This window comes from Styela clava, chromosome 4 (assembly GCF_964204865.1).
Source record: "Styela clava chromosome 4, kaStyClav1.hap1.2, whole genome shotgun sequence".
NCBI classification, from domain to species: Eukaryota; Metazoa; Chordata; class Ascidiacea; order Stolidobranchia; family Styelidae; genus Styela; species Styela clava.
This window is the reverse complement of record NC_135253.1, coordinates 19,114,954-19,140,146: the sequence shown is the minus strand read 5'-3', so window position 1 is coordinate 19,140,146 and position 25,193 is coordinate 19,114,954. Positions and strand designations below refer to the sequence as shown.

The following is a 25,193-nucleotide window of genomic DNA, read 5'->3' as shown; positions in this document are numbered from 1 at the left end:
ACATTTTAGCGAAAATTGTTGTTAAAAGCTATTTTAATTTTTTTTTTATCAGAGACAGTGGCGTATTTGAGATATATATATGGTAGCCATGGCTCGAGCATGGACGCCGTTTGGTCAGGGGAGAAAAAAGCGCGAAAAGTTTCAATCGTAAAATGTTTCAGTGAAATAATTTCAAATTGGAAATGAGTTGAAAATCGTATTTTTACTTACTACCATCTTACATAGATACGCCACTGATCAGAGATGAATCTTTCTTGCTGATAGCAGCTTATAGCTAAATTCTGCCAATGTTCTTGATTAAATAATCTTAAAAGCGTTGTTTTTCTCTATATTATATGTCGGAAAAAGATGAGTTGACTCAGGAATATTGCCAATCAATAATATATACTTGTTGGTCTGATCATCTTTTATTCAAATGGTTTTTGATTAATAGAACTAATATTTTACCTATTTACTTTGACTATTTTTAGCCCAAGCAAACGAACTTCGACGTAATTTGTATCTTTATTATGGCGGACTCACCAACACCTGATCAACCCTTATCGACAGATGCACCGACTGTTGTGCTCGATTCAAATCAAACCGATGCAGAAAATCAGCAAGCTGTTGCGCCTGAGGGGCAAAATTTGGCTGAGGAAAGAGAGTTAATGCCGGTTGAGCCGTCTTCTGCGACAAAAACAGAAGAGTGTTTACCCTCTCTTGTTCCATCAACCAGTACAGATGTTGTACCAGAAAACATAGCATCCACTGATGTCAGAATAGAAGAAGGAGAAACAGTGAATGTGGCTGAACATGAAACTTCCAACGACATTAACAAATCACCAAATGAACAAAATATAAATGAAACCAATTCTGACAGTATTGATAATCAAGTCCCAGAACCTGACATTACTCAATCTTTATACCCTTCGTTTGAATCTATGGAACAGAATCAGAAAGAAGAACTAATGAATGAATCGGTAAATGCTAATGAAAGTAAAACGAAAACTGCAGAAGGAAATAATGATAGTAATGCCGACTTTTTGGAAAGTAATTCTACAGAAGAAGACATTGTTGGAGAAAGATTACACAAAGACGAACCAATTGACACGCAAGCAGAACCAACCGAAAGCGTAACGATAGACGTAAACGAACAAATAGTCCAAGCACATGTTGAAAAACCACCCGAATACGTTGAACCACCTTCGGAAAGAGAAGAAACACCGGAATCGAGCAAACAACATTTAGCTGCAGAAAATTCCGGGGACAACGCTGATCAAGACACGGAGATACAAGAACAACCTGCGTCAGAATCGTCTCCCTCAGTTGCACAACAGGAACAGGAAACCGAACCTTCAGAAAGCGATGAAATAAGGATACGAGTCGATTATGAAATGAAGCCATTGCAAGACTGTGAGTATAGAGATTGTGTTTTTTAATTGCATGAAATAAAATGGCCAACTATAGTTTGTACCTATTTGGTAAAATAGGCCTCTCTGTGTTATTTCCACTGGGTAGCAATATAGAGTTTCTTTACACTGCATAACAGCACTTAGTTTTGCAATGGGATGTACTCGTAGTTTTTCAGGCTAATTCAAGAATAGTACTGTACAACAATGATAGCTGAACTGGCAGTAAATCTGATCGTATAAATAAAGCTCATAAATAATTTTGTCACTGCAAAATTATCATGAGTATCCTTTTTTGGAAATATGAATAAAAATTTGGAAATACCGGAGTATGGAGATTTTGCAGCATCCATAAACAATACAGATACAACCTTATGATATTTATATTTTTTTTTCGCAGTGACACGGGAAGAAATGGAGACAGTGATGTTGAAAAATATTAAAAAGAGAAGACAATGGGTGATCGTTGCCACATTACTTGGAGTTTGTGCTTTAGCTCTTGCTTGCACGACAGCTGTGCTCGCATTCAATTTAAGCGAAGTGAAGGATGCTTGTGGAGATCCGAACAATTTTTGAGGAAAAAGACAGTGCTAGAGAGTAAATAATAAAATGATGTACGGTTAATATTAAACCAAAGCGCGGATTGTTTCTACGTGCGTAACTAGACTGACAGATTAAAAGGAGCAATATTTTAATAGGAACATTATTTAAGTATGCAAAACGCTAGGAGTTGAAATCATTTTGTGCCCTATGAGTTGTATGACAGTAGCAGTATTATTTTCAAAAGTTGATGAATTTTGTCTAGAAATAATGTCAATAAATGAAAATTCAATTCCAAACTTGGTTATCGTTTCACGTTTCAAAAATCCGTATAAAATATACATCTCTCTAAATCTATTTAAGAAAATCCTAGTTTTGTATATGTAATATATGGTATTATAACTTAATAGCAGAGCAAAATTCACCTAACAGACATCGTGACCTATTATTTCTTTACGAGTGAAATAATTGGTATATCACGACGTTGTCTCCTACTTGATCAATATCTTCAACACAAACTGTCTTATATTCCATACGTTTCCTTGATAAAAATTTTCAGTAGTTGTAATGGCATTTAGCAGTTATTGTAGAAATTTATGAATATCTGCTAGCTTCCCTCCATTATTTAGCCTGAAAACCATATCTTTTTTGTGTCTATTACATCGCCGAGTTCCAGTAAGTTTTGTGTTTGTTTTTTTTTGGATTAGAATACGTAAATTATGCTGTGACTTTCTGCCATGTAGACAAGTTTTGATTGAATACTATTATGATATAATATTTTATTATGAAAATACGAAAATAAAATAACATTATCAAAAAATCTTTGGATATGAATTGCTGAATGAAATGGTCCAGCAGTATAAATTGTACACAAGTATGTGTATATATATAAAAAAACGAAATTATTTCACAAAATTTAGGATTTGTTGGAGTATTAATATCAAGATCAGCCTAGTTAAGAATGGAATTGGAGAATTTATTAAAATACCATGTTTTAGAAATACCCTTTCTGTTTAATATCCCAATGAGTGAAATGCAGTTGGACGTAATGCTAACTGTCTTAAGACAGAAAAATTGTTCGAATCTACAAGTATATATAAAGTAATTGAATAGATATTGTTAAAAATTCGTTGGGAGTAATTCTCAATGTAGATCTGACCTTATGAGTTTGGGATTGAGGAATTTTATGAAGATATGCATTAACTGTGTATCGGGTATTGTCTTACAAAATATTTTCATAGCTGAAGCATATGTGTGCATGCCAGCAATTATAACCATAGAAGCGCTACTTTGAGGTATACTATTTGTGAGTCCAACAGCGTACACCGTTGCATTTGAAACAGTAATGAAATAGGTAAACGAAAGTTCTTTGGTGTGAATAGGAAAAATAGCAGTCGATTTATTTGACTTTCCCTCGTGATTTGCTTCTGTTTGTAGACTGATTTGTCTTTTTTGTTGGTTTGCTGCTTCCGTTTCGCTTCGGTGAATTTAACGAAGAAAGGGATTGTGACGTCAAACTAGCATCAAAACTTCCTTTCTCCGACGAATTGGATGCTTCGGTGTTTCTTCTCCCTGTTTTCTTTTTGTCTTTTTTCCGAGTTTCCGAAAGCGCTGGTGAACCGCGCGATGTTAAACGAGCTGAAAATAGCAAGAAAATCATTGTTAGTTGGTTTCAATATTTTAACGCCAGATTTGATTTTTGTTCCACGTTTATGGAATCCCTTGATAGCAAGAATTTATTAAAATATTATTTAAAGACAGACAAACATCGGAATAAAAAAAGTTCCGTCAAGACTGTTGGAACGTATTCCATCTTACTTGAATATTGCGGTATTGACTCATATGTGACAATGTTTCAGAGAAAGCTAGAAAGTAAGAAGTGTTTGTAATTTTGACTCGAGTTAGCCATTAACCAGGGGTTTGTCTCTTTAAATCCTACCCCTGAATCATTTTGATTGTTGTTAATTTTTGACTAACAGTTTGCTAACATGTTTTGACCAGACAATTTGGACCTCGTAACTACAATAATGAATCTGATCTAGACATGACATCCATGTCTCAATACCTCGTGCCAAAACGTGAAATAATTTGTCAAAATAGATAATAAATATAGTCATAGAAGATGTTGAATAAATGATCAAAAGTTAATTAATTGGAAAAAAAAATCAGACTTTAATTACATTGCGATAGATGATTTAATATTGTGATTGACAAATTGACTAGACTGTGTTCAAATTACAAAATGGATTTGTTCGTTTATTCAGGTGACCCACAACACAAGTCAGTTAGTTACAGAATAAGGTAAATAATCGACCTTGGAAAACCAGAACGACTTCCGCTATACAATATATGGTTGAAACTAAACAAGTTACAAGTACATAAGTATATACTTTGTTATAATGTTGCTTTTAAAGCATAGCTTTAATTTGTTTGAAATTAGTTCAGTTGTTTACTATAAACATCAAATATATATTCGCCCCAAAAATCATTTTTATAAACTTTAACACTTTGAGAAATATCTCTTCCATCGTCATCATCTAGTTCTGACTTAAAGTAAACAGAAATGACCTTTATGAGCCACTCACTCACTGTTGCATTGCATAAATTACTATACTAAAAACTCTTCTGCTGCGTTGGTTCCTTGTGTGAAGAAATGTAGAATGCTCTTGCCTAGTCGAAAACTACTATTCTTCATAAAGTAATTGTCAAAGTAATTCTAAAGTCAGATCCGAGTATCCTGGTATCTCGGTAACATAAAATACAAAAAAATATTCACCTTGAAATTTAGAATTAACGATCTGATCATCGTTAAGTAGTGGTATATACGTCACGTCAGGGTCAAATAAGGGCGGAGGTACTGCCAACCTCTTCAGTCCATCGATGACGTCATCATTTTTCTTTCCATTACGCCGCACTTCAATGAGCACAAGGTTTTCTCGTTCTACGTTCAATATCTCATTTGCATATTGGCAAGTTGATTTCGAAAGATTCTTCAGGTTACCAATGTCGTCAGATAAATCAATTTCGACTGAAAATGTAAAAATAAAATGAGGAATGTCATCCGTGACGAAATTTATACTTGAATGACCAACATTCAGCGTTTTTTGCTTATCTGTTTGATGATTGTTTTTGTATTAACTTGTTTTTTCGCAATATGAACGATAAATAAAAAAATATTTTTAAAGCAATTATAAATATATATATATAGGTCGTTCATTGGGTCCTAAAAAAATTTAAAATTGCAAAGGGAATTTATCGATACCGGTACCATATATTGTTTTGTCCCTCACAGATATATTATTGATTAAAAAACAACAAATCTGGTTAGACTATATTGAGAGAACTGTTTTCATAACAAAATAAAAATTGTAAAAGGACCTTATGACACCCATATTCGCAATTTGGAAAAATTAAAATTGTTAAAAAACACTTATATTGAGAAAATTACGATACAATACATTTCCCAGCAAACTCACGTCAAATAATTGTTATTTTTAATTAGGTATTCAAACGCTATATATAATTAGCATTTTATCCAATATATATTAAGATATCCTCCACAGGCAGTAGATATGAAAGCAAACAAATTGGGTTACTGGTGCAATAACAAGATTACTTTTTTATTTAGATTTGTTTCAATTCACCGGTTTTATTGCTTTAGAATTAGTGATTTTTGGGATTAGCTCAATACCAAAATTTAAATCAAGGGTGTGCAACATGCGGCTCGCCGGCCAACTATTAAACAATATGAAAATAAGTGTGCATCATTTCTTACTGTTTCTTGGAAACTGGCAACGCTCTTTTATATTCTCAAGCAAATGTTGCATCTTACAATTCGGATTGAAGAGAGCTTGCTTCCTCTCTAAAGTTTAAAATATTAAATAATGTTACTCATATACCAGGCTCGTTTAGAAAGCCAAAATAAAAACAAAGTCGAAGTGCCAACGCTCTGAATCAGTTAAATATCGTCGTTAAAAATTTGTGACCACCTGTTCTACAAAAGTCATAATCCAAATTGTTTATGAAAATTTATTTTGCTCAATGATAAGTTTCGATCTCAACAAAAGTTTGATTTATCATACTATGTTACAATATTTGCTTTTCATATAAATAAGAAGTATTCATTCAAATTATTTGATCAAATATTCCGTCTAGTGTATTTAGTGATATTGATTGCATGAAACACTTCTGAAAGAATACAAAAAATAGATCGTAAATATATGTAATGTCAGTCATGAAACCACAAAAATAATCAGAGTAGCTCAATGTGGTATACTTGGTGGTATATTGAAAGCACTATACCTGACTATACTCTACACACAAAAAACATAAAGAAGAGTGCATTGAAGAATATTTATGTATGTATAATCACACATGGACTTAGAAAGTAAATCTCAAAAAGAAATTGACGTAACTCATGTCAAAATTTCTTATTCTTTAAGCACTTTGATAAACAATAGCTTGAGGGCTTTCAAACATCACACTTCACAGTCGAAATCCCTTACTTGAACAGAAGTCCAACCACTCACCTCCGTAATTCACGACAATAAACATTGCGATGACGTTATTCGGTATCCGTTGCTATGGTAACTAAGTGATTTTGACAAATGAAAGTATGAAATGACACTTGGCAGAATAGCTAGAATCTAGATCTTAAAATATGAACATAATGTAAAAAGCAAAGGCCAATAGAAAAAAAAAACGGAAAGAAGTGATTGTAAGCATCTATCGCCCATCAACAGACTAAACCTAGAATATATATCGCGAATATATTTGTTTAATGTATATTAGTACATATTACCGGTATTATCTATCCTTATGCGACCAAACCCCATTATTACTGTGTCTCACCAAGCCACGTCCTCTCACCTATTTCCAGAAACGATATAGGCTTTTATACCATTATATAATTTATAGCTATAATAATATATATATTTATTCTTCTGCTGTTTGCGTCAGGTATGAATCCTTTGAAATCAGATAAATTTATTAATCATTCAGAAGAACAAATACCCAGTAATATATTCCTCCGGTTTCACTTTGGCCATTTTTGGATAACAATAAAGTTGAAATTCTGGTCAACATTGTACTAATCCAATTTGATTTTGTAAAAGGGGAAAAAAAGGAGCTGAATAGACCGAAAATAGATAGCTGTGTATTGTAATATGAAGGTTTATTTTATCAATGACAATAACAAAATAGACTTATTCTCACTATGAACTCTATCTATCCTTAGCTGTAAGCGAGGGTGTGTCTTTTCTGCTGCCTGGGGCGAATTTCTGATAATGATGCCACTTATACCTGACTTCAAAAATAAATTTGGGGATTACCAAATTATAGATGTTTGTTATACATGAGAATATATCAATTAAGGACAAGTAAGAGTGAAATGTTTGTGTTAATATTATTATTTAAATCTCCAAACTTGGCAAACCCATTCCCCAACCTAGACTTGCTCCCGGGTGTAAGCAACACTAACTACCACGAGAACAGAGCAAAATGAAATTAGTAAATAATACCATTCGTAGAGTCCCGCTCTTTTTCTATAACTTATTTTTCATATTTATTTATTTATTTACATTCCTATTGCTTAATGCACTGAAAATATTTTTTACTCCGAAACTAAATCTCAGTAACTGTAAAGTCGACAAATAGTATCACAAAATTTGTGAATAACAGAAGCTAGACTACAAACTCAACACATCTGTTCCAATTTATAAAATTCTGCATCACGATTATCGTTTCAATATGCGTTGACTGAGTAAACACTCGAAAACGTCAATACTATCAGGATGTAGATGATTTATAAGTTTCTATAAATTAAAGTGGTTCAAGTGTGACTTATACATAATGTATGTTTGAAATGAATATGATGGTATGGAAATATGGGAACTAAGCAATTAGAAATGATTCATGAATTGAAAGTTGCAACGATGAAATTTTGTAACTATCAGTTGGGGTCACACAAGAATGATTGTCTATCCTTCCTCTAGCGCTGTTGGGTTCGTATGTGTATAATGTAGGAATGCTGTAGCGTGAATAAATATGACCATGTGAATCAAGAATCCTAATCACATAGGTAGAGTTCAGTATAACAATTTGCTTCCATTAGTCTGGGTAAGCAGCCACCAACAAACTTACATATTAAATAATAGATATCATCGACTTCGCATCTGTTTGAAACGAAAATCATTAGAGTAGTGGATATTCACTTGGCTAAGACAGATAGTCCCCGAACTCGTAATAGGACCAAAGTAAGAAGAATCGAAATAAAATTATGGCCTAACCCTAACCTGGCACATATACTACGGGAGTACCAAGATAATCACATCTTCACCACAGAAGAAGGATGCATACATAACTACTATTTTGGGGGAGACAGACATCTTTCTATTTCAGCATTGTCTACCAAACCTGTTATTCATACTGGGTGAACGGTATCTGGTTTAAAACCGAGGTTTTCAACTGACACGCTAGCGTACCTAGCTGTAAAGTCTAAACTTTAGCCACTATGACAATATCTCTACCTTTACTTAAATTGCCATCTTAATTAGTTGCACAACAACTTCAAGTTTATAAGTCGGCTGATTTAACCGAAAGGGCGAAACTTGAAAGTCCTGTTTTGAAAAAGTTCAGAAACGTATATTTTACCTTTTTGAAGTCCTGTAACTTATTAATGAAATATTTTGGCGAATATTGCTTCAAACTACGATTAGATACCGGTTTATTTCTTTGTAATATTTTCAAATGAAAGATTACGAAATTTCAACATCCGCCGTTTTTGTTCGAAAACTCTCTAAATCTAAGTAATCGATCTAGTATTACGGTATTATGTAACTTTTTCATACTCATTGTACTTGTTTTCTGAGATGTCATTGTAAAATAATTGTTATTTCTGTCATAAAATACCGGACATTTTACTGTTTTTATAGTATGAGATCAAACGCAAACATATTTCAGCGATCTATCCGTTCACAATAAATACCCTCTGTTTACATTCTCTCCGGTTCTAAATTTGTTAGTATAACTAAATCATCAATACCGACGCCTACACAGGGTGGTCGATAGAAAAACAGAAAATTTGTTGAACAGCTATTTTTAAAGTTTTTTAGAGGTATATATTATATTACACTCATAGATGCTTAAAATGTCGTTCGTGCACTTCGTAGTTTAAACATAGAGATCCCAGCTCGTGTAGTGTTCTGAAGGTTAACTTGTGGGATATCGTTCCAATTCAACTTATACCTACACACATTTTATTCGTGATATCACCCCACCTTCAAATTTTCTGCTTTTTTAGCGATCAAGCGACTTGGGAAATGCTGTATAACCGGAATAGAACCAATTAATTATCATTGTGAAAAAAATTAGTATTAATACCTAATTCGAGAAGATGCAAAATTAATATCACACGTTATATGGATGGAAGAATTTAACCTATTAACAAAAAAAAACATTATAAACTTTAAATATAAACTTTGAAGCAATATCGAATATTCTGAGTACTATGCGAGAAGATTGCATTGTCATAAGTCGAGTTAGTCTGGTTTTCATGACAAGCCAAGATTCGGATTTGGGATAGTTTGAATGTTTCACTATACGTGCTTAACATTAATTAAGTTTAATTGAGTGAAGTTTGCACATTTCTGCTGATTCAATTTTTCCAATCTACCGTATTTCCTGGTATTTTTTTCATATGAATACAGCCGAATTTTTACAGGTTGTGAATCTTCGAAAAATCATATTAAATCATACTTAATTAATCTCATTCTTGCCCTAGGGAGTGTATGTGCTTGTTGCTGAATTAGTTTTAAAGATTTTTTTTAATTTTCAGGCACAAATCACTAAATTCCCGAACTTTTTGAAGTAATTTTGACTACAGTTGACACAATTCTAAAAGTCACTGCAGTTCTGACATCTGTTTTAGACTAAATTCCCAGGCTGTTCGGTTCTGTCCTAGGCCCTATTATCCTCAATGTATGACTCGTTAAATAACGGCGAGTCCGTGATAGAAACTCAACTGCAGAAGTGGTGATATTTATTCGTGCTCCCAACGTGTCATATGCTCAGGCTTTTCACCTCTACGTGCTGCCCTGCTTCAGGAGCCTGATTAAACATAAGCAGACGTCTGATAAGGGTTGTCGCTCTCTACTTTAACAATGACAAGATGTTTCGCGAAAGTTCTTAAAATCATTGAGTACCAGAAATATGCACAAGGGCACTCTAGAGGTATGTGTACCAATATGGAGGTAACTAATTCTAAGTATATTCACTTGGCTAACACAGACAGTCCTCAAACTCGTAATACTAAACTCGTGAACTAAAATAAGGAGAATCGGAATGAAATTATGGCCAAACGCTAACCTGGTACACACACCACGGAAGTACCTGTACAAGTATAGGAAACAAAACCATTTAGGGACAGTCTATAAAAGACTCAGTTTCGCTAATTTAAAACCACGAAGCGACGACAAAGCTACTAACACAGTTGTCGTTAACTGACGAATTTTTTTTCGTAGGTTGTTATGGTGGTCTGTTTTTATCTCAACAGATGCAAACATTGCATGTGAAACTAGCTATGCAAAAGTGAGCAGTAGCATTATATGAATACGAAATGTCAGTATCTGTGATTGCTTGAACCAGACAATTCTGAATAAATAAATGTCAATGGCTTATGTCAGTGTGAAACCAACAAACAAAAATATTACGGATGTCACAAATATACCTTGTTCACCTGTTCCACAAAATAGTCTCACAAGTAGCAATATTTGAATACAAATCTTCAGTCTCTTTTTTACGAATGATTATCAACAACCTCCGTCCAAGAAAAAGCAACATACGAAAATATTACGGATGTCACAAATATGACACGTTTACCTGTTACTAAAAACGACACCTAAACGTAATTTAGCTAATATCCACACAAATGTCTCCTATAAGCTTATCTTGGATAACCTACCAGTTAATCTTCGAAAATCCTGACTTATAACCAAAGCCTTATACAATAGCACATTTAGGGCTTTGTCACTCCAGCATAAACACAAAATAGAAAAACATGTTGACAAAACTAACCAAGGCGCTGAGCCCCCTATTGTTGAAATATCCATTCAAAAAGTGATTGCAGACGAATATTTAATCAGATCTGGTCCTGATATAAATTTTGTACTAAAAGCTCGTATTTTCGAACGGCCAACGTAATTCATAAATACGAAGGTTTTAACAAAGCCTTTTGTCAGCAATTGCCGGCAAGCGAATCGACCATTGTATCCGCCCATTTCAATTTTGTATCGTCCTTAATTTGTGACGACTCATGGTGTCTGTCTCTTTCAATTAACCCTTTGTCACTGTTGTTCTGATCTACACGATACAGATTCATTAGTGCATTTTTGTCGATTTCGCCTTTATAACTAACGAACAACCAATTACATAGTAATTTTCGGAATGGTTCATACATGGTTCATTTAGTATAAATAGACGTTGAAATAAAACCGTTATGCTAAACCCAGTAATATAAAATGTCACCTTAACTGGACGAGTAAAACAGCAGTCAGGATTATGGAATTGATATTTGAACCCAATCGCCCCCTCCGTATCTTATTAATGTAAAGATCCCATGCAAAATACTCTTTTAATAACAAAAACTCTATTTTAACACTATTTTTGTTTTAATTGGGTACAGAATTCCTTATTGGAAGCTTTTATTATGCAAAATGAATTGAATTTTATTTTGACATTTCTTTATAACTAATAAATAAATAAATAAATAAAATACCGTATTGCTCAATTTGAAGATGTAACTAATTAAACTGAGAACCGACTCTATGAACGTTTTGTCATCATCCAATGTAATAGGTAAACGGCCGTTAGGCTGTTTGTTCGGAAATTTGGAGCAAACTTCAATATGTAATTCGAACTATTCGCATTCGTTACGGGTTAATATTTTATTTTTATAAAATAGCACTTGTGAACCATTTGCTGTTTGAGTATGTATTGTGAGATAACAATGTAGGCGTTTATTTGTATTCGATGTAAAACACATTGAGGCAGGCGATTTCAATTGTTATATTTCGCGCCACAGAACAATGGTTTGTGACGTAATAAAGAAATAAGAACAAATTAAACAATTTTCTATCGCCAGTTCGTGAACTGTAATTTATTTTTAGAAATTAATTGGGGTTTAATTAATTTATAATTAATGTTGTGGTGAATAATATGGAGCGAACACAGACGAAAATTAAACGTGTAAATAATACTTTACGTCTGAGAAGCGACCTCGTCAGCTATAAACTCGTATGTATTCGCAGTTTTGTATAGATAGTCTCTCTTCTCTACATCGGATTTTACTTTTAGTTATGTTGCCGTAAATATTCTCATCAAAACAGTGGGTTTGGCTAACTCCTTACACTAGACTCTAATAGGAATGAGAGCTTCGTCAATCTCGTATATAAGTGAATCCTAGAATAATAGACAGACGACCATTGCTGACTTTTAATTATCTTATATTTATAATCATAATCATGTTAATAGCAATATAAACAAAATACAATTCATTTTCAAAGCATAAAAAGGATATAAATAAAAGGCATAATAATAAAAATATTAAAAAGAAGTGCAAAAATATTTTCAAACTTATAAGATCACACAAAGCACTTATCATGCCATTTCTTCGTAAATAGGAACAATGCGTTACACCATTCACACATTGTAGAGGGTAATTTATCCCTTCTGTCAATTTCGTTCACGCCGAATTAAATATTCATCACCAAAATTTATAAGCAACGTCAAATGAAAGAATTAATTGTTGCAACTTTTCTTCATATCGCACAGACTATAGGAAACGTTCTTGTCAGACTTCTATAGGACAATTTAAATTGTCAAAATATAAAGGTGGGTAAACCTAATTGTGTGGTTACGACTGGAATGATGAAAAGACTATTGTGAAGGTCGAAAAAATGAAATAATGTTACATTTATTATTTATTAGTTTGTCAACTGAAGTTCTTCATTAACCAATCTATATTGTATAAGCAATATCACCCAACATTTGAACACATATGTGAAGAATACCAATTGCTAAAGTAACGAATACTGGTTTTTCAATCTCAATTGTACAAAACTATATTTTTGAGGGCAGAGACAACAAATACAGAGTTTTCTAAACAACGTAATGGAATATTATTTTTCAAAAATATCTCTATCGACAATGAAAAGTTATCGAAAGGGTATTGGGAAGGTAACGTATCGAACGTCGACGCAGAGACGGGTAGGATTTTGATATTTACGTCTCATCAAGATTATCACGCGTCTAATTGTCACTTAACGCAGAATATCTACAATAATTTAATCAATGACAAACTCCATTTGTAGCGGAATCAATAAATTCTCTATAATAAGCAACATTGGTGTAAATTCCCGGTCTAATATCAGTACGGTCTGTCGAACAACGTTTAGTTCCAGCAATTGCAACACCTACGACCTTCCATCTACCGTCGTAACCTTGTCGAACAAGAGGACCACCAGAATCACCCTGAAGATAAAACGAAATACTCTTAAATGTGCTTTTACAGTTATAAGTATAATTCGAAAAAACAAAATGAGTTTTCTAAGTGGGAAACATGAGGCCTTGAAATTTAATTAAACACATTGATTTTTATGAGTTTGCAATATCAAATCATCGCTTCAAACATGACTATTGTTAAGAAACCACTAATAAAAGCTTGTAAAAAGTGATCTGCAAGTTTAAAGACTGGGATCTTGTGGCAAATATTTTTTCTATATATTTTAATTCGGAAGTTCAAAAAGCAATTCTGAAAAATCATTTCAAATACTATTTCCTTCACATATCGTGTTGGTTCGGAAAAAGCGAATATAGCAGTATACATAGTACAACTAAGCACATCGAAGCTTCTGAACTAGTATTTTTGTCATGTATTGTATTCGATACTTACAGTGCATGCATCTTCCAGATAAGCTCCTTCCGTACAAATCCAACTCTCGTGAAAATGATTTTTCCAGTGGTTTTTACATTCATATTGTGAAATCAAGGGCAATGGAAGTTCTTTCAGTTTCGATTCATTGTGATCTCCAACATCTGTAATGATAAAACAAAACCTTAATTGCGAGATGATCACAAATTGATTGAACTAATCTTAATCTCTCTCTCTATCGAATGTGCAACGCCCTATATCGAAAAATATGCCCAAATACATCCGTTTCCACGCCCTCAATCTCTCTCTCCCAAATTTGTACTGCACTGTACTTGAGAGCAGGGCGTGTCACCAGAATACCCACGTAATTCATCTTCCTACACTATACAGTGACTCTTAATCTCTTTCTTTATTTTCTGTGAGAGAGAAATTTGTATGCTCCATATGTGAATATTGCAATATAATAAACATAAATACTCAAGTTTATTTGCCCTAAATCTCTCTCTCCCTCAGATATATACTGCTATATATGGGAGCATCGTAAAATATGTAACTTGGATACTCACGTAATGTTTCTCCCCATCCAGTGACCCACGTTGTAGCACCAACTTCCATCATATTTGTTTTAAAAGGCAAACATATAGGTCTAACATGATTGTTAATCACGGCTGGTTCCTGGACAAAAGATACAAAAATATGATTTAAAAGTATATATTTACTAATCCTACACATTATACAGCCCAAAGAAATGCTTTACGTAAAACAGTGCCTGAGTTGCAGTAAATCTGGCAACAATTATTTTTTACTTACCAGTAATTTCGCTACAGCGATGTCATGCTTCAAGCTTCTGAAGTCATACTCGGGATGAGCGATGAATTTCTCAAGAGCAAATACTTGCAAGGTAAGCTCAGCAATATCTCTGTAATATGCTCCCAGATGAATTGTAAAAGCATTTATATTGGTTCTAAAAAATAAAATTAAAGTTACAGTTAATATAAAGATTTGAAATTTAGAGCCTATCTTTACAATCTACAGATCTAGGTATCTTTACGAATAAACAACACTTTCACTAGAAGTTTGAATATAGTTCGTTGGCAAAATTTACAGCAACTAACTTACTCTTTTTGTCCAACAACTTTTTCTGCTTTAGATCTGTAAAGCATAAAACAATGTCCTGCAGTAAGAATCCATCTTTCTGATATTAACGCTGCTCCACAAACGTGTTTATAGGTCCAGTCATCAGTAAAGTTACGTCGGAATGAAGCCATCCATGGCCAATAATCAATTCCGCCTGTCCACTGCCCTCCAACGATTCGTCGCGTAGTTCGTTGCGAATGCATTTCTCCTAGAGTACCACAGTTCTCTGTAGAAACGAAAAAAAACTTAAAGGGACAAAGTCGATTTATAGATCAGTCACTTGATGTTCTTATCGGCAGTTTGGAAATGCTATTGCTGTGAAAAAAATCGCTTTTTCTGTAACTATTGGACCAATCGATTTCAGTTTTTCCGTCTTAAATTTTGTTGTTAAATTCGCAGTTTATTGAAACGATCCACCACCCATTACATTATATATTATGAAGTATTTTTTACTTACTTGGATAGCAGAGTTGTTCCGGTTTAGATCCTCCAAAATATTCGAACATATCTGGAAGGTACTTGCTCTGTTCTGGAGTCGGTGTGGCGGACTTTGGTGCTTCACGATTTGTCTGAACACGATTACCGAAAATCATTGATGCCAGATTTGATAAACCAGCTGGTTTTGTAGAGCCACTGCTTGTTGAACCCAGATTTAAACTGTTCGAATTTCCAGATAAGATAGAAGACAAATTGGAAAGACTGCTTTGTTTTGTATTGCTTCCCGAGGATGGAGCAGAATATCCTGCTAGGATAGATGATAGATTTGCTAGTCCCGAGGGCTTGGCGTCACTTCCCGCCGCAGAGTTGCCAGATAAGAGAGAAGTCAAACTTGAAACACTCGATGACTTGGAGTTGCTGCCTCCTGTTGATGCAGTGTTGCTAGATAGCAGAGAAGCCAAATTTGAAATTCCAGGACGTTGGGTGTTAGCGCCTCCAGTTGATGCAGAGTTTCCAGAAATCAAAGAAGCCAAATTTGGGATTTTTGGACGTTGGGTGTTAGATCCCCCTGCCGATGCACTGTTTCCAGATAGTATGGAAGCCAAACTTGGGATTCCCGGACGTTGGGTGTTGAAACCTCCTGTTGTTGCACTGTTTCCAGAGAGTAGAGAAGCCAAATTAAGGATTCCTGGACGTTGGGTGTTAGAACTTCCAGACGTTACACTGTTTCCAGAGAGTAGCGAAGCTAAATTTGGGATTCCTGGACGCTGGGTGTTAGAGTCTCCTGTTGATGCAGAATTAACTCGATTTGATCCAACATTTTCAGACAATAGAGAGCTTAAGTTAGGCAAACCAGGCGAATTTGAAGTAGGATTGTTTTGGTTAGTAATTTTATTTAACAGATAAAATGAAATCAAGCTGCCACCGTTGTTAGTTTTGTCTCCGAAAGATGTTAGTAGATTAGCAATATTGGCATTGCTGCTGACATGTTCTCGATCAACATTTAATCCACCAAAAATATTGTTAGCATGCGTGTTAGTAGAGCTGGAATGACCCGACGAAGATGATTTTTTAAGAGAATTTAGAAGGTTATTCACAAAACTATTTCCTCCGCTGTTTCCAACTTCGTTGACTTGTGGTTGTTTCAATGCACTCAGAATACCGGACAAACCACCGTTATCATTTACTGGACGCAATGCGCTCAAAATGCTTCCAGTGTTAGTATTGCCTGTGTTAGTAAAAGCACCAGTCGACTGTACAGGGTTAAGAGCGTTCAAAATACTTTTCACGTTGTTGCTTGTTATTCCGTTACCTTGTATCGGCTTCAGGCCGTTTAGAAAGTTGTTGTTGCTGCTTCCAAGTCCATTTTGTGATTTAATTTGTTGGAACAGGCTTTCTTCAAAACTGCCAGCGCCTTGTAATTGGTTAGCTCCAGGAAAATTAACAGGAGGTTGCAGATTCGATGTTTGACTCCATGGTGAACTCTGACCCTGATTCCACGGACTTCTATTTTGTGTTGTGTATGGGTTTCTGGATGCGGAACTTTCTTCTGGCCTAATACCCAATTGATTCAATAACATCGACCATCTTGGATTTGTTGTTGGTGCTGAAATTAAATGGAATCGAATTGGTAAATACGTAGCAGCATTCGTTTAAATTTCGTTTCCGGGTAGGGTTCTGTTGTCCCGAAAAGCGATTAAGTTTAGCAACAGCAAACACAACTTTGTTAAACAGGAAACACTCGCTGCATAATGTGATTGACGCTATTGGATTATTTCTGTTCTAGGTGCTCAATTCGTATATGGGCAATCATTTGAAAAAAAATCCTATTTTGGGACAGTGAAGTTTTTCGTTATGCTGCGCTACAAGTTATGGAATCAGCGCTATACATTGTCCTAGCATGAGTGATACGCGATAAGTTCGAAGCGAAATAAAAGCTATATATTGAAAAATAAGTTACCAAGGTATGAAATTTACCAATCATATTGTTATAGCACATACGATGAGCCGAAGTTGGATTGATAGTTCGAGGCCAAAATCTATTGTAATCAATATAATTTTTCAAAAGATATCAAAAGTATATTACCTGGTGTAGTTGTTGTAGTGGGCAATGCGGAAGAAACAACAATTGGTCGACCTCTGTAACAGTGCGGTGTTCCGCTTCCTTTCATTTCTGGATCGTAACAACATCCAAGCTAAATTGATAGTGTTTTGAATCAGGATTTTATTTTTAAACAAAGCTTTGGATATTGATTTCAACGAGTATCTATTTTTGGCTTCGTGATTGAGAGAAGTTCTGTTATAATTACTTTTTGCAGCGAGAAATCGTTCTAAGTTACGCAAATGAAAACTAAACAACAATGTGGAAAAATGAAAGACATGCATTAGGGATAATTAAATGTGTGGATAAGATGTTATAAATATAAACTCCAAATGCACCAAAACAACGTAGGCTTGAAATTTGTTTTAGAGCACGAAGACGGAAAACGCAAGCGTGAATTTAAACAAATAGACTATTTATTTGTTTTAATTTACCTTTGTACATGCTGTGCATTCACTCTCGTCTTCACGCAATCGGAGTCCATCGGATATACACTCAACTCGTCTGATTGGGTATATTTCACATTCAAATTGTCCTAAAGTAAAATAAATGAACAATTGTCAAAGCTACTTTGCTGATACTGCTAGCTGACATTATTAAACTACATAAATCATCGCAAGTGAGAATCAAATTTGAATTTCTATCAAGAAGGCAAGCCTATAGAACAGGGGTTCCCAAGCTTCTTTCATGGCGACCCAAAAAACAACTTTAAAGTGTCCAGTGCGACCCCAGGTCAATATATATGTATATATTTTTCATGAAACTTTATAGCTTCTTTCACTGGACTTTTGAGTTTGGTCATGTGGTGGTATTAAGTAAAATAAGCTAAATCCAAACAGTGATGTCATAATAAGCACCTACATTTTCTATATAGCATAAGCATAGAGAGATGCCAATGGGCCTGTTTTACAGTTAGCCATGGTGGAAACTGCTTAATTTAACATGATTTGTCAAATCTTAGATGTTTTGTACACCTGTTTTTGTACACCTGACCTGTTTGCGACCCTACCTACTTATCACTCCGACCCAATTCGGAATCGCGACCCCTGGTTCGGGAACCCTTGCTATATTAGCTACCTTGCTGATTTTTTAGTCTTAAAAAATAATGATCGAATCATATGCTCACTTGCATAGCATTGGTCAGGCTAGTACTTTGGAACATGTATGAAGCTAAAAATACATGATAGCTATATTCTTTTGAGTCTATCAACGGTTTGAATAACATTAAAGGTCTTACCATTCACAGATAACAGCAGCTCATATGTTTTCATGCATGCTTTCTCATCTTCAACCATCTTTGGGTTAATTTCTTCACCAGGTCTGGGAAAGCCAAGCAAAATATTATTTTCAACCGTGAAAGCGTTTCAAGTGTTAAAGATAACGTAAAGTTAAAGTAAAAGTAAGTTTGCAAAATGACTTAAATTACAAATGAATAAGTTAATCAAAACATTGGATCAACCCTAAATTATTGAATTTTTTTATTGAGACTAAGCCTTTTTATCATTGATTGAATAACGCATAAAACAGAATTTATAGGTATTTTATGAATTTGTTTTAACGGATATGCATGTAAAAGCTATAGAAAATCGCTCATCAACGATTGACTTTGGAAATTGTATGAAATGGGTCACCTTTCATAGAAATTTTCGGGTGACTCTACTGGTCCAGTAGTGATAGTTGAGATCTGGTCTAACAAGTTTTCCAACCAATTTGAAACTCCTTCCTCCGATGTTACTTCATTATCGGTGTCAGGTTTCAAAGACTCTTGTTCAAATATTGAATCGAGACCAGACTTGAATTTGTTTATCAGAGAAGTTTTTAGCTCCTTGGTTGATTCTTCTTTTTCATTTTTTTCTTCTTTTGCGTAAAAACACCAGGGAACTCCGGCCATGTTGCTAGCCTCAAAGCAACATCCCAAGTCCTCACATCTTGTTGGTGTGATTCCTCCATATCCGCAATCTTTCCTGACATTATGAGATATGAAATATTTTTATAAATGAGGTAAGACAGATTTCCACATATTGAGGATTGAAAGCAATTGAAAAATTATTAATCAATACTTTTACTTATACACCAAATTTCTTAAGCCAGGTTTGAATAGTTTCTTGTTGGCATGGTATTCTTCTGGGAACTTCAGTTCAAATTGAACTTAAATAATCGAACTTAGACTAACAAAAAACTGAAAGGCTCTTAGGCTTGTAACTTTAACAAAAATGAACTTACCTTGAAGACTCTTGTACTTCACATTTTATAGCCATTGTGTCTAAAAAAAATCATGAATTTAAATTAAAAGTATATACAGTTGCCACGTAGATAACAAATTTGGTAACATTACTTTCTTTGTGCAAGTATGCAAGATGTAAGAAAAAGGGCACTGGCAGTTTCCAAAACCTATTCTATATAGGTTTTGTATATTATTAAAAAGTTATGAATTTAGGGCTATGTATGTATGGGATTGGTGATGCGAAATTTTGGCGCTATTGAGTTGTTCAATGCAAAATGGGTAAATACCAAGAATTCATGAAAATTATTCTTCCACTTATTATATACGAGTTTTATCATTCTGTCGCTGGGACATAGTTTTGTCGGACGTAGGACACAACACGTTCTTCTGTCTTGATCCGTCTACATATCCAAGTGCCTCGTATTTGTATTAGATAATATCCTACCTTTACGTTTCTTGTAACATTTCACGGCGTCATAGGGGTCGTCAGGGAAACAGCATTCTGAGCTCAGACATTCAAGTTCATTGGTTGTAGATATATTGCATTCTTCTCGTAGATATACATCGATGGAACATTGAAATTCGTGATCGTCGTTTGGATTTGAAATCGTCGATGCTGAACAAATTAAAGTAAGCATGAAATTTAAAGAATTTTGATAACCCACAAAATACAGTCTGACGACGTTAAGATGTCTCAATGAATCATAGTATCTGTGACTGATCATTTTTGAATGGGCTAAGTGCAATGATAATATGACTACATTGCAGACTAGAGTGCGGTGAAACACATCATCTACTTTCATGTTATTATTCGTTACTTTGTGGATGATATTGTTAAACATTCACAAAGCATAATACAGTATGTAAAAACAGAACCTCGACATCATAACCTGAGTGAATGGAGCTGAGCATAACAAAATAACCGATCATGTTCGAATGGTGAAAACTGATAGCGGACATGTACATGCGTTCAGCTAGCCTAGCTTACTCAATACCTTCTTTCAAAATTTAGGTAATGCTGCTTTATACGTCATCTTAATACCGTTATACGCCAGACATTTAGTATAAAATTCAATCAAAAATTTGTAATTTTCTATTTCCTTTTAATCAAATTATAAATTCTTTCTACTGAGTTAAACTAATATGATTTATTAACCATTGAAGTCCTCATTTCAATCTTCAAATCTTGAGCCATTTTTACGATGGGGGTAATTAGAGTATTGGTTTAACCATAACAAAACTTCATTTAACGTAGTAGAAAGTATTCAACAAATGTACAAGTTTCATCTTCTTCCTACGCGCTTATTTGAAGGGTTGATAATTTCTACTCTTAACCGTAAAGATTGGCAGAACAAAAAATAAACTGGAAAAATCGTGCGTCTGAATATCATTGAAATATATTTTGGCTTCGTATTTTTCAGAACTATCGATAATAATTTGATTTAAAAAATTATCATTTACTTACCAGAGCAAAACGATCCCAAAAGTAACGCAACGAAGACGTGCAGGAACATGTTGTACATTTGCATCTTGATGCTTTATATGATTTTCAATTTGATATTACGTTCGACTTTATGAAATAAAAAGTTTATGTTTCGCTTATAAGTAAGTTTTCCCAATCATGGGTTATCCACTTTGTGGTAGTCTACTTCTGGAAATATAAATTGATTGTCAAAGTTGCAGATGATGGAAGTGTTCGAGTTTTTTACGCTTCTACTTTCTACACACTTTCTCTCACTCTAATTCTGAAAATTTCAGTTATGAGTTTGTATCAAGATTACCATTATCAATGTATATGTAGGAAATGCGAGCTGTCTGGTATAAGTAACGTAGCCCCTACCTACATGACGCTACATCTTATGCTGACTACAAATCTATTTGTCTCCGCTTTTTTGAATCGCGAATCTTGGTAAAAATAATCTAAGTTGTGCGTTTTAATTTACAAGTTCTACGCCTCATTCTAGTTTCAATTTACAAATGATCCCGAAGTGAGTTGTACCTTTTCTTTTTTGTATCACTGGTATATTTGATTGATTCGAACTTTTTACTGACTAAGTTATAATTCCTCCACTGATTATTGAAATAAATCAACTTTACGACTCATTTCCAGTCCTTGCGTCAAAATAAACTTAACAACGGAGTCGTAAATCTCAATAACACCTGTTGAACAACTTATCATGTAGATCGCAGTTGATCTCCAGTAATTATCGAAAACATTTACGATTGAATATAATCTTTTGAAACAACACAGTGAACCCTCGATACGACAACAGGTGGTAATTAACGCAATAAAATATTGTTTATGTATATCCGTTACGGGTGTGAGTCAATACTAAAGGTCTGTATATACCCCAGGGTTGAATGATACTCGAAAGCCGCTTCATAACAATAATAAAAGATTAAAACAATCACCTTCATAAATGTCTGAAAGTTTACAAACAATTACTTGATATCTCTTCTTGAAATAAGTAGGTTTCAATATAAAGTAAACTCGTTTTCCCGTGTGAAAGCTTTTCAGAAATAAATTGTATAATGAATATTTTTATTCCAGTATTTGACTTGTCACTGCTTTTTATTTGTGAGTTTTTGATGAAATTTTGCCATTGGAGTTAATATATAAATGAAAAATAACACTACCTATCTCCTACGTTTGTGTATACTTGATTGCTTTTAACTCAATTTTTACTCAATTCTGAGTTTCTTACTCCCGTTTATCTCCCTTTCTTACTCCCATTTATATTTAATTCCATATTTTTAACTGACAATAGTCAGCGAAGTTTTGATTATGGCAGTCTGGATGCTGTCTAGGAGTAGAAACCGGCAATGGTTTTAATAATAATGGCCAACAATGACGAATTAAAACTTGATAACTGAAATCATCACTCTTTTTAGCCTTGAAATCGGGAAATAAGATATAAGTCCTTCATATGACTAACTGAATTCTCATCTTACATTTATTATAAATAAAATTAGAGCGACACTATTATATTTCCTTTGCGTTGCAGCACTGTATGACTAGCTAGCATTTGAAAAATATTCCTGTTTGTTAAAGCATATATAAACGTAAACACTGACCAGCTACATCAATGTGCAATATGATCCTTACTTGCCACATTCTTCGGTATTAAAGAGGATATATCAGATGAAGTTTGATTTATATAATTAATTACGATAGTATATCATTTCCACATGAACGATTTGATATCTCTCCCTCTCATATTGATCTCATTATATCCTAACAATTTCGACAGCACACGAGAGCCATAAAACGTGGAACATATCGAATTTACAGCTTCGATTAATAAATCGGAATTCAACTTCATGAGAAAATTTCGATTTCTACGTAGTTTATCTTGTGAGCGAAGAAACGGGAAGAAGTCCAACGCAGGAATCGTTTTAGAAAGTCATCGGCACAGTTGATGGAACGTTTTGAGCGATTGGAATGCGTCATCGAATACGATTATAATATCATGAACAATTTAAAAATTGAACGTTTTAATTTCCGTCCTTCGAACATGATCGGAAATGAATGAAACCCATGGTAATGAATTATCTCTGGTCAATTCTGGCCTTAGCATAAGTTTGCAGTATGATAAAAGCCAGGTTCAATTAAAAAGAACACGCTCCGGTATTGATATTATTTTATTTCGTTGAAAACAAATTGCTACAGTGCGGGGAATTTGAACACAACGAAGCGGACGTTACAAACGTATTTTAAGATTATGCAGTTTATAATGAACGTTAGTTTCTTCATAATGTTCATAAATATGTGAATTATTCACATTTGAATTTGATGTAATTCCACAGAATCTGAGCTTTTCGTACCATACATCGAACATGCATCAATAAGCTATTTCACAAACGTGCCTTTGCTTGAAATATTAAAGCCATGCTATGAAGTCAGCACATTATTACTTGTCGATTTTAATCGGTGAGTATGCTGATAAGTATTTGTCTGTCTGTTTGTCTGTCTGTTAGATGCACGCGATATCTTACGAAAGCGAGATTGAATCTGCTCCAGATTTTGCATGTGCATTCATCATATGTCGTATCAGAAGCCTATTTATTTTGGATGAATTATGTCGTATATTTAGCGAGTTAATAATTAATTAGTGATGGGACACAAGGTGTCACTAGGGAGTAAGAGCGCTGTTTTGGGGATCCCCTAACTTTCGATTGATAAGTCTTCGGTCTCTGACCGATATTCTCGCTTAATTCTTAAACGCTTTGACTTCCTTTTGTGTATGAGTGTAGCAAAAACTTCAGTAATCTTGGACGCTGTGTGAAAAGGGTTATGTTTTTCTTGGAATATGTTCCAAATGAACTGGGTTCCGTTTTAATTAAGTAGCCCTGTATACAATTACATACACTAGTTTCTATCGCAAAATTTACGTACGATATAAGATTATGTATGCATCAAATGTAGTAATCAATTATTTAAATCGCATTTGAGCGCTGTCATGTTATCCTCAATTAGTGTCTTGTAAACATTCTAATAATAACGTATAATAGGTTTTGTATATCAGTTAACATGTTATTACTTTTCACGCATCAGTAATGTAGAGGTGAAGATGGAACTTGTTGAAATTAGAGTTGAAAGTGTGAATAAGAAAAGTCGTTTGAAAGCATTTTATTCCAATCATTATCATTTTTGTGATGAAAAATTGAAATAGCACACATATACTAATAAGCAGGAGATCATACTCATCTATATAGTCTTTTGTTGGATGTTCAAAATTTATATTCAATAATTTATGCTAGAACTTGAATGGTGAAATCGTCGAAATGATTTATAAAATATTATTCGTATGGAAAAATCGAAGAAATATATATATTCAATGCCCATCTGATTTTATTATTCACAATTATAGATATCTTCATTTGTAGCCGAATATTGAAGACTTAGAGCACAATTATGGCTCACCAGTTCCGTTGGTAAAATGAATGAATTGTTTGTGCTTTTCCATCGACACCATATAGGCACATTCCTTCTAAATCAAATGCTTGCAAGAATGCTATTTCTAATTACCCCATTACCAATGTCAAGTTTGCGTGATAAATAAGCGATACATGTTTAGCTAGTTGTTATTGTTCAGAATTATTCACGTTGAGTTGAACGCAAAAATATCATTGAAGATATAATAAACTCTTGTGATCGGTATCGCGTCAAAAAGTGATATCGGTCGAGCTCTACTTGTGACAAGTCAAATTTTCCTGGAATTACAATTACGATAATTTGCGTCAAATGAACGTAAAAACAACCAATATCATCAATAGTTCATACTACAGCATGTGTAACAATTCGGCCTTTTAAACTTAAAACCCAGCTATGGACATGTTGGACTGTCGCATCATTTATTCGAGATAAGCAGGCTATTTTGAATTCTTGGATTACACATAACATTTCATTTCCGTCTGCTACTAATTTGGAGGAAGAAC

At 34.1% G+C, this 25,193-nt stretch overlaps 3 protein-coding genes across 5 annotated transcripts; 1 reads left to right on the top strand and 2 right to left on the bottom strand.

Moving 5' to 3' along the window:
• The first annotated feature begins 457 nt into the window (after positions 1-457).
• Positions 458-2,417, top strand: LOC120326322 (uncharacterized). Its single transcript, XM_039392585.2, has 2 exons — positions 458-1,392; positions 1,789-2,417. Exons 1-2 carry the CDS (start codon positions 510-512, stop codon positions 1,962-1,964), a joined length of 1,059 nt encoding a protein of 352 aa, XP_039248519.2. The 5' UTR covers positions 458-509; the 3' UTR covers positions 1,965-2,417.
• A 16-nt stretch (positions 2,418-2,433) lies between these two features.
• On the bottom strand, positions 2,434-11,050 carry LOC120326323 (uncharacterized). Of its 2 annotated transcripts, none has more exons than XM_078112205.1 (4): positions 10,888-11,050; positions 5,704-5,790; positions 4,705-4,956; positions 2,434-3,566 (listed from the first exon to the last, which is right to left on the bottom strand). In XM_078112205.1, the coding sequence occupies exons 1-4, from the start codon at positions 11,033-11,035 to the stop codon at positions 3,328-3,330; spliced, it is 726 nt and encodes a 241-aa protein (XP_077968331.1). In that variant the 5' UTR covers positions 11,036-11,050; the 3' UTR covers positions 2,434-3,327. The 2 variants fall into 2 exon arrangements, with proteins under 2 accessions (XP_077968331.1, XP_039248520.2); XM_039392586.2 differs by lacking the exon at positions 10,888-11,050 and adding an exon at positions 6,458-7,342.
• A 1,360-nt stretch (positions 11,051-12,410) lies between these two features.
• LOC120326118 (uncharacterized) lies at positions 12,411-21,424 on the bottom strand. Of its 2 annotated transcripts, XM_039392352.2 has the most exons (14): positions 21,220-21,423; positions 20,200-20,370; positions 19,754-19,793; positions 19,162-19,494; positions 18,768-18,850; positions 17,965-18,065; positions 17,516-17,624; positions 16,742-17,035; positions 15,449-16,213; positions 14,974-15,217; positions 14,665-14,818; positions 14,421-14,529; positions 13,876-14,018; positions 12,411-13,454 (listed from the first exon to the last, which is right to left on the bottom strand). In XM_039392352.2, the coding sequence occupies exons 1-14, from the start codon at positions 21,281-21,283 to the stop codon at positions 13,272-13,274; spliced, it is 2,793 nt and encodes a 930-aa protein (XP_039248286.2). In that variant the 5' UTR covers positions 21,284-21,423; the 3' UTR covers positions 12,411-13,271. The 2 variants fall into 2 exon arrangements, with proteins under 2 accessions (XP_039248286.2, XP_039248285.2); XM_039392351.2 differs by having other exon boundaries at positions 15,449-17,035; positions 21,220-21,424.
• Positions 21,425-25,193: the final 3,769 nt, after the last annotated feature.

What these genes read in the sequence shown, in the direction of transcription:
- LOC120326322 (XM_039392585.2), top strand. Translation starts at nt 510, where the DNA reads ATGGCGGACTCACCAACACCTGATCAACCCTTATCGACAGATGCACCG. An exon ending in AATGAAGCCATTGCAAGACT is followed by an intron (nt 1,393 to 1,788) that starts GTGAGTATAGAG and finishes TTTTTTTCGCAG; the next exon opens with TGACACGGGAAGAAATGGAG.
- LOC120326323 (XM_078112205.1), bottom strand. Translation starts at nt 11,035, where the DNA reads ATGGATATTTCAACAATAGGGGGCTCAGCGCCTTGGTTAGTTTTGTCA. An exon ending in TTGCCAGTTTCCAAGAAACA is followed by an intron (nt 4,957 to 5,703) that starts GTAAGAAATGAT and finishes TTACATTTTCAG; the next exon opens with TCGAAATTGATTTATCTGAC. An exon ending in CGTTAATTCTAAATTTCAAG is followed by an intron (nt 3,567 to 4,704) that starts GTGAATATTTTT and finishes TGCTATTTTCAG; the next exon opens with CTCGTTTAACATCGCGCGGT.
- LOC120326118 (XM_039392351.2), bottom strand. Translation starts at nt 21,283, where the DNA reads ATGCAAATGTACAACATGTTCCTGCACGTCTTCGTTGCGTTACTTTTG. An exon ending in CACTACAACAACTACACCAG is followed by an intron (nt 17,036 to 17,515) that starts GTAATATACTTT and finishes ATTTAATTTCAG; the next exon opens with CACCAACAACAAATCCAAGA. An exon ending in ATCTGGAAGATGCATGCACT is followed by an intron (nt 13,455 to 13,875) that starts GTAAGTATCGAA and finishes TTTTATCTTCAG; the next exon opens with GGTGATTCTGGTGGTCCTCT.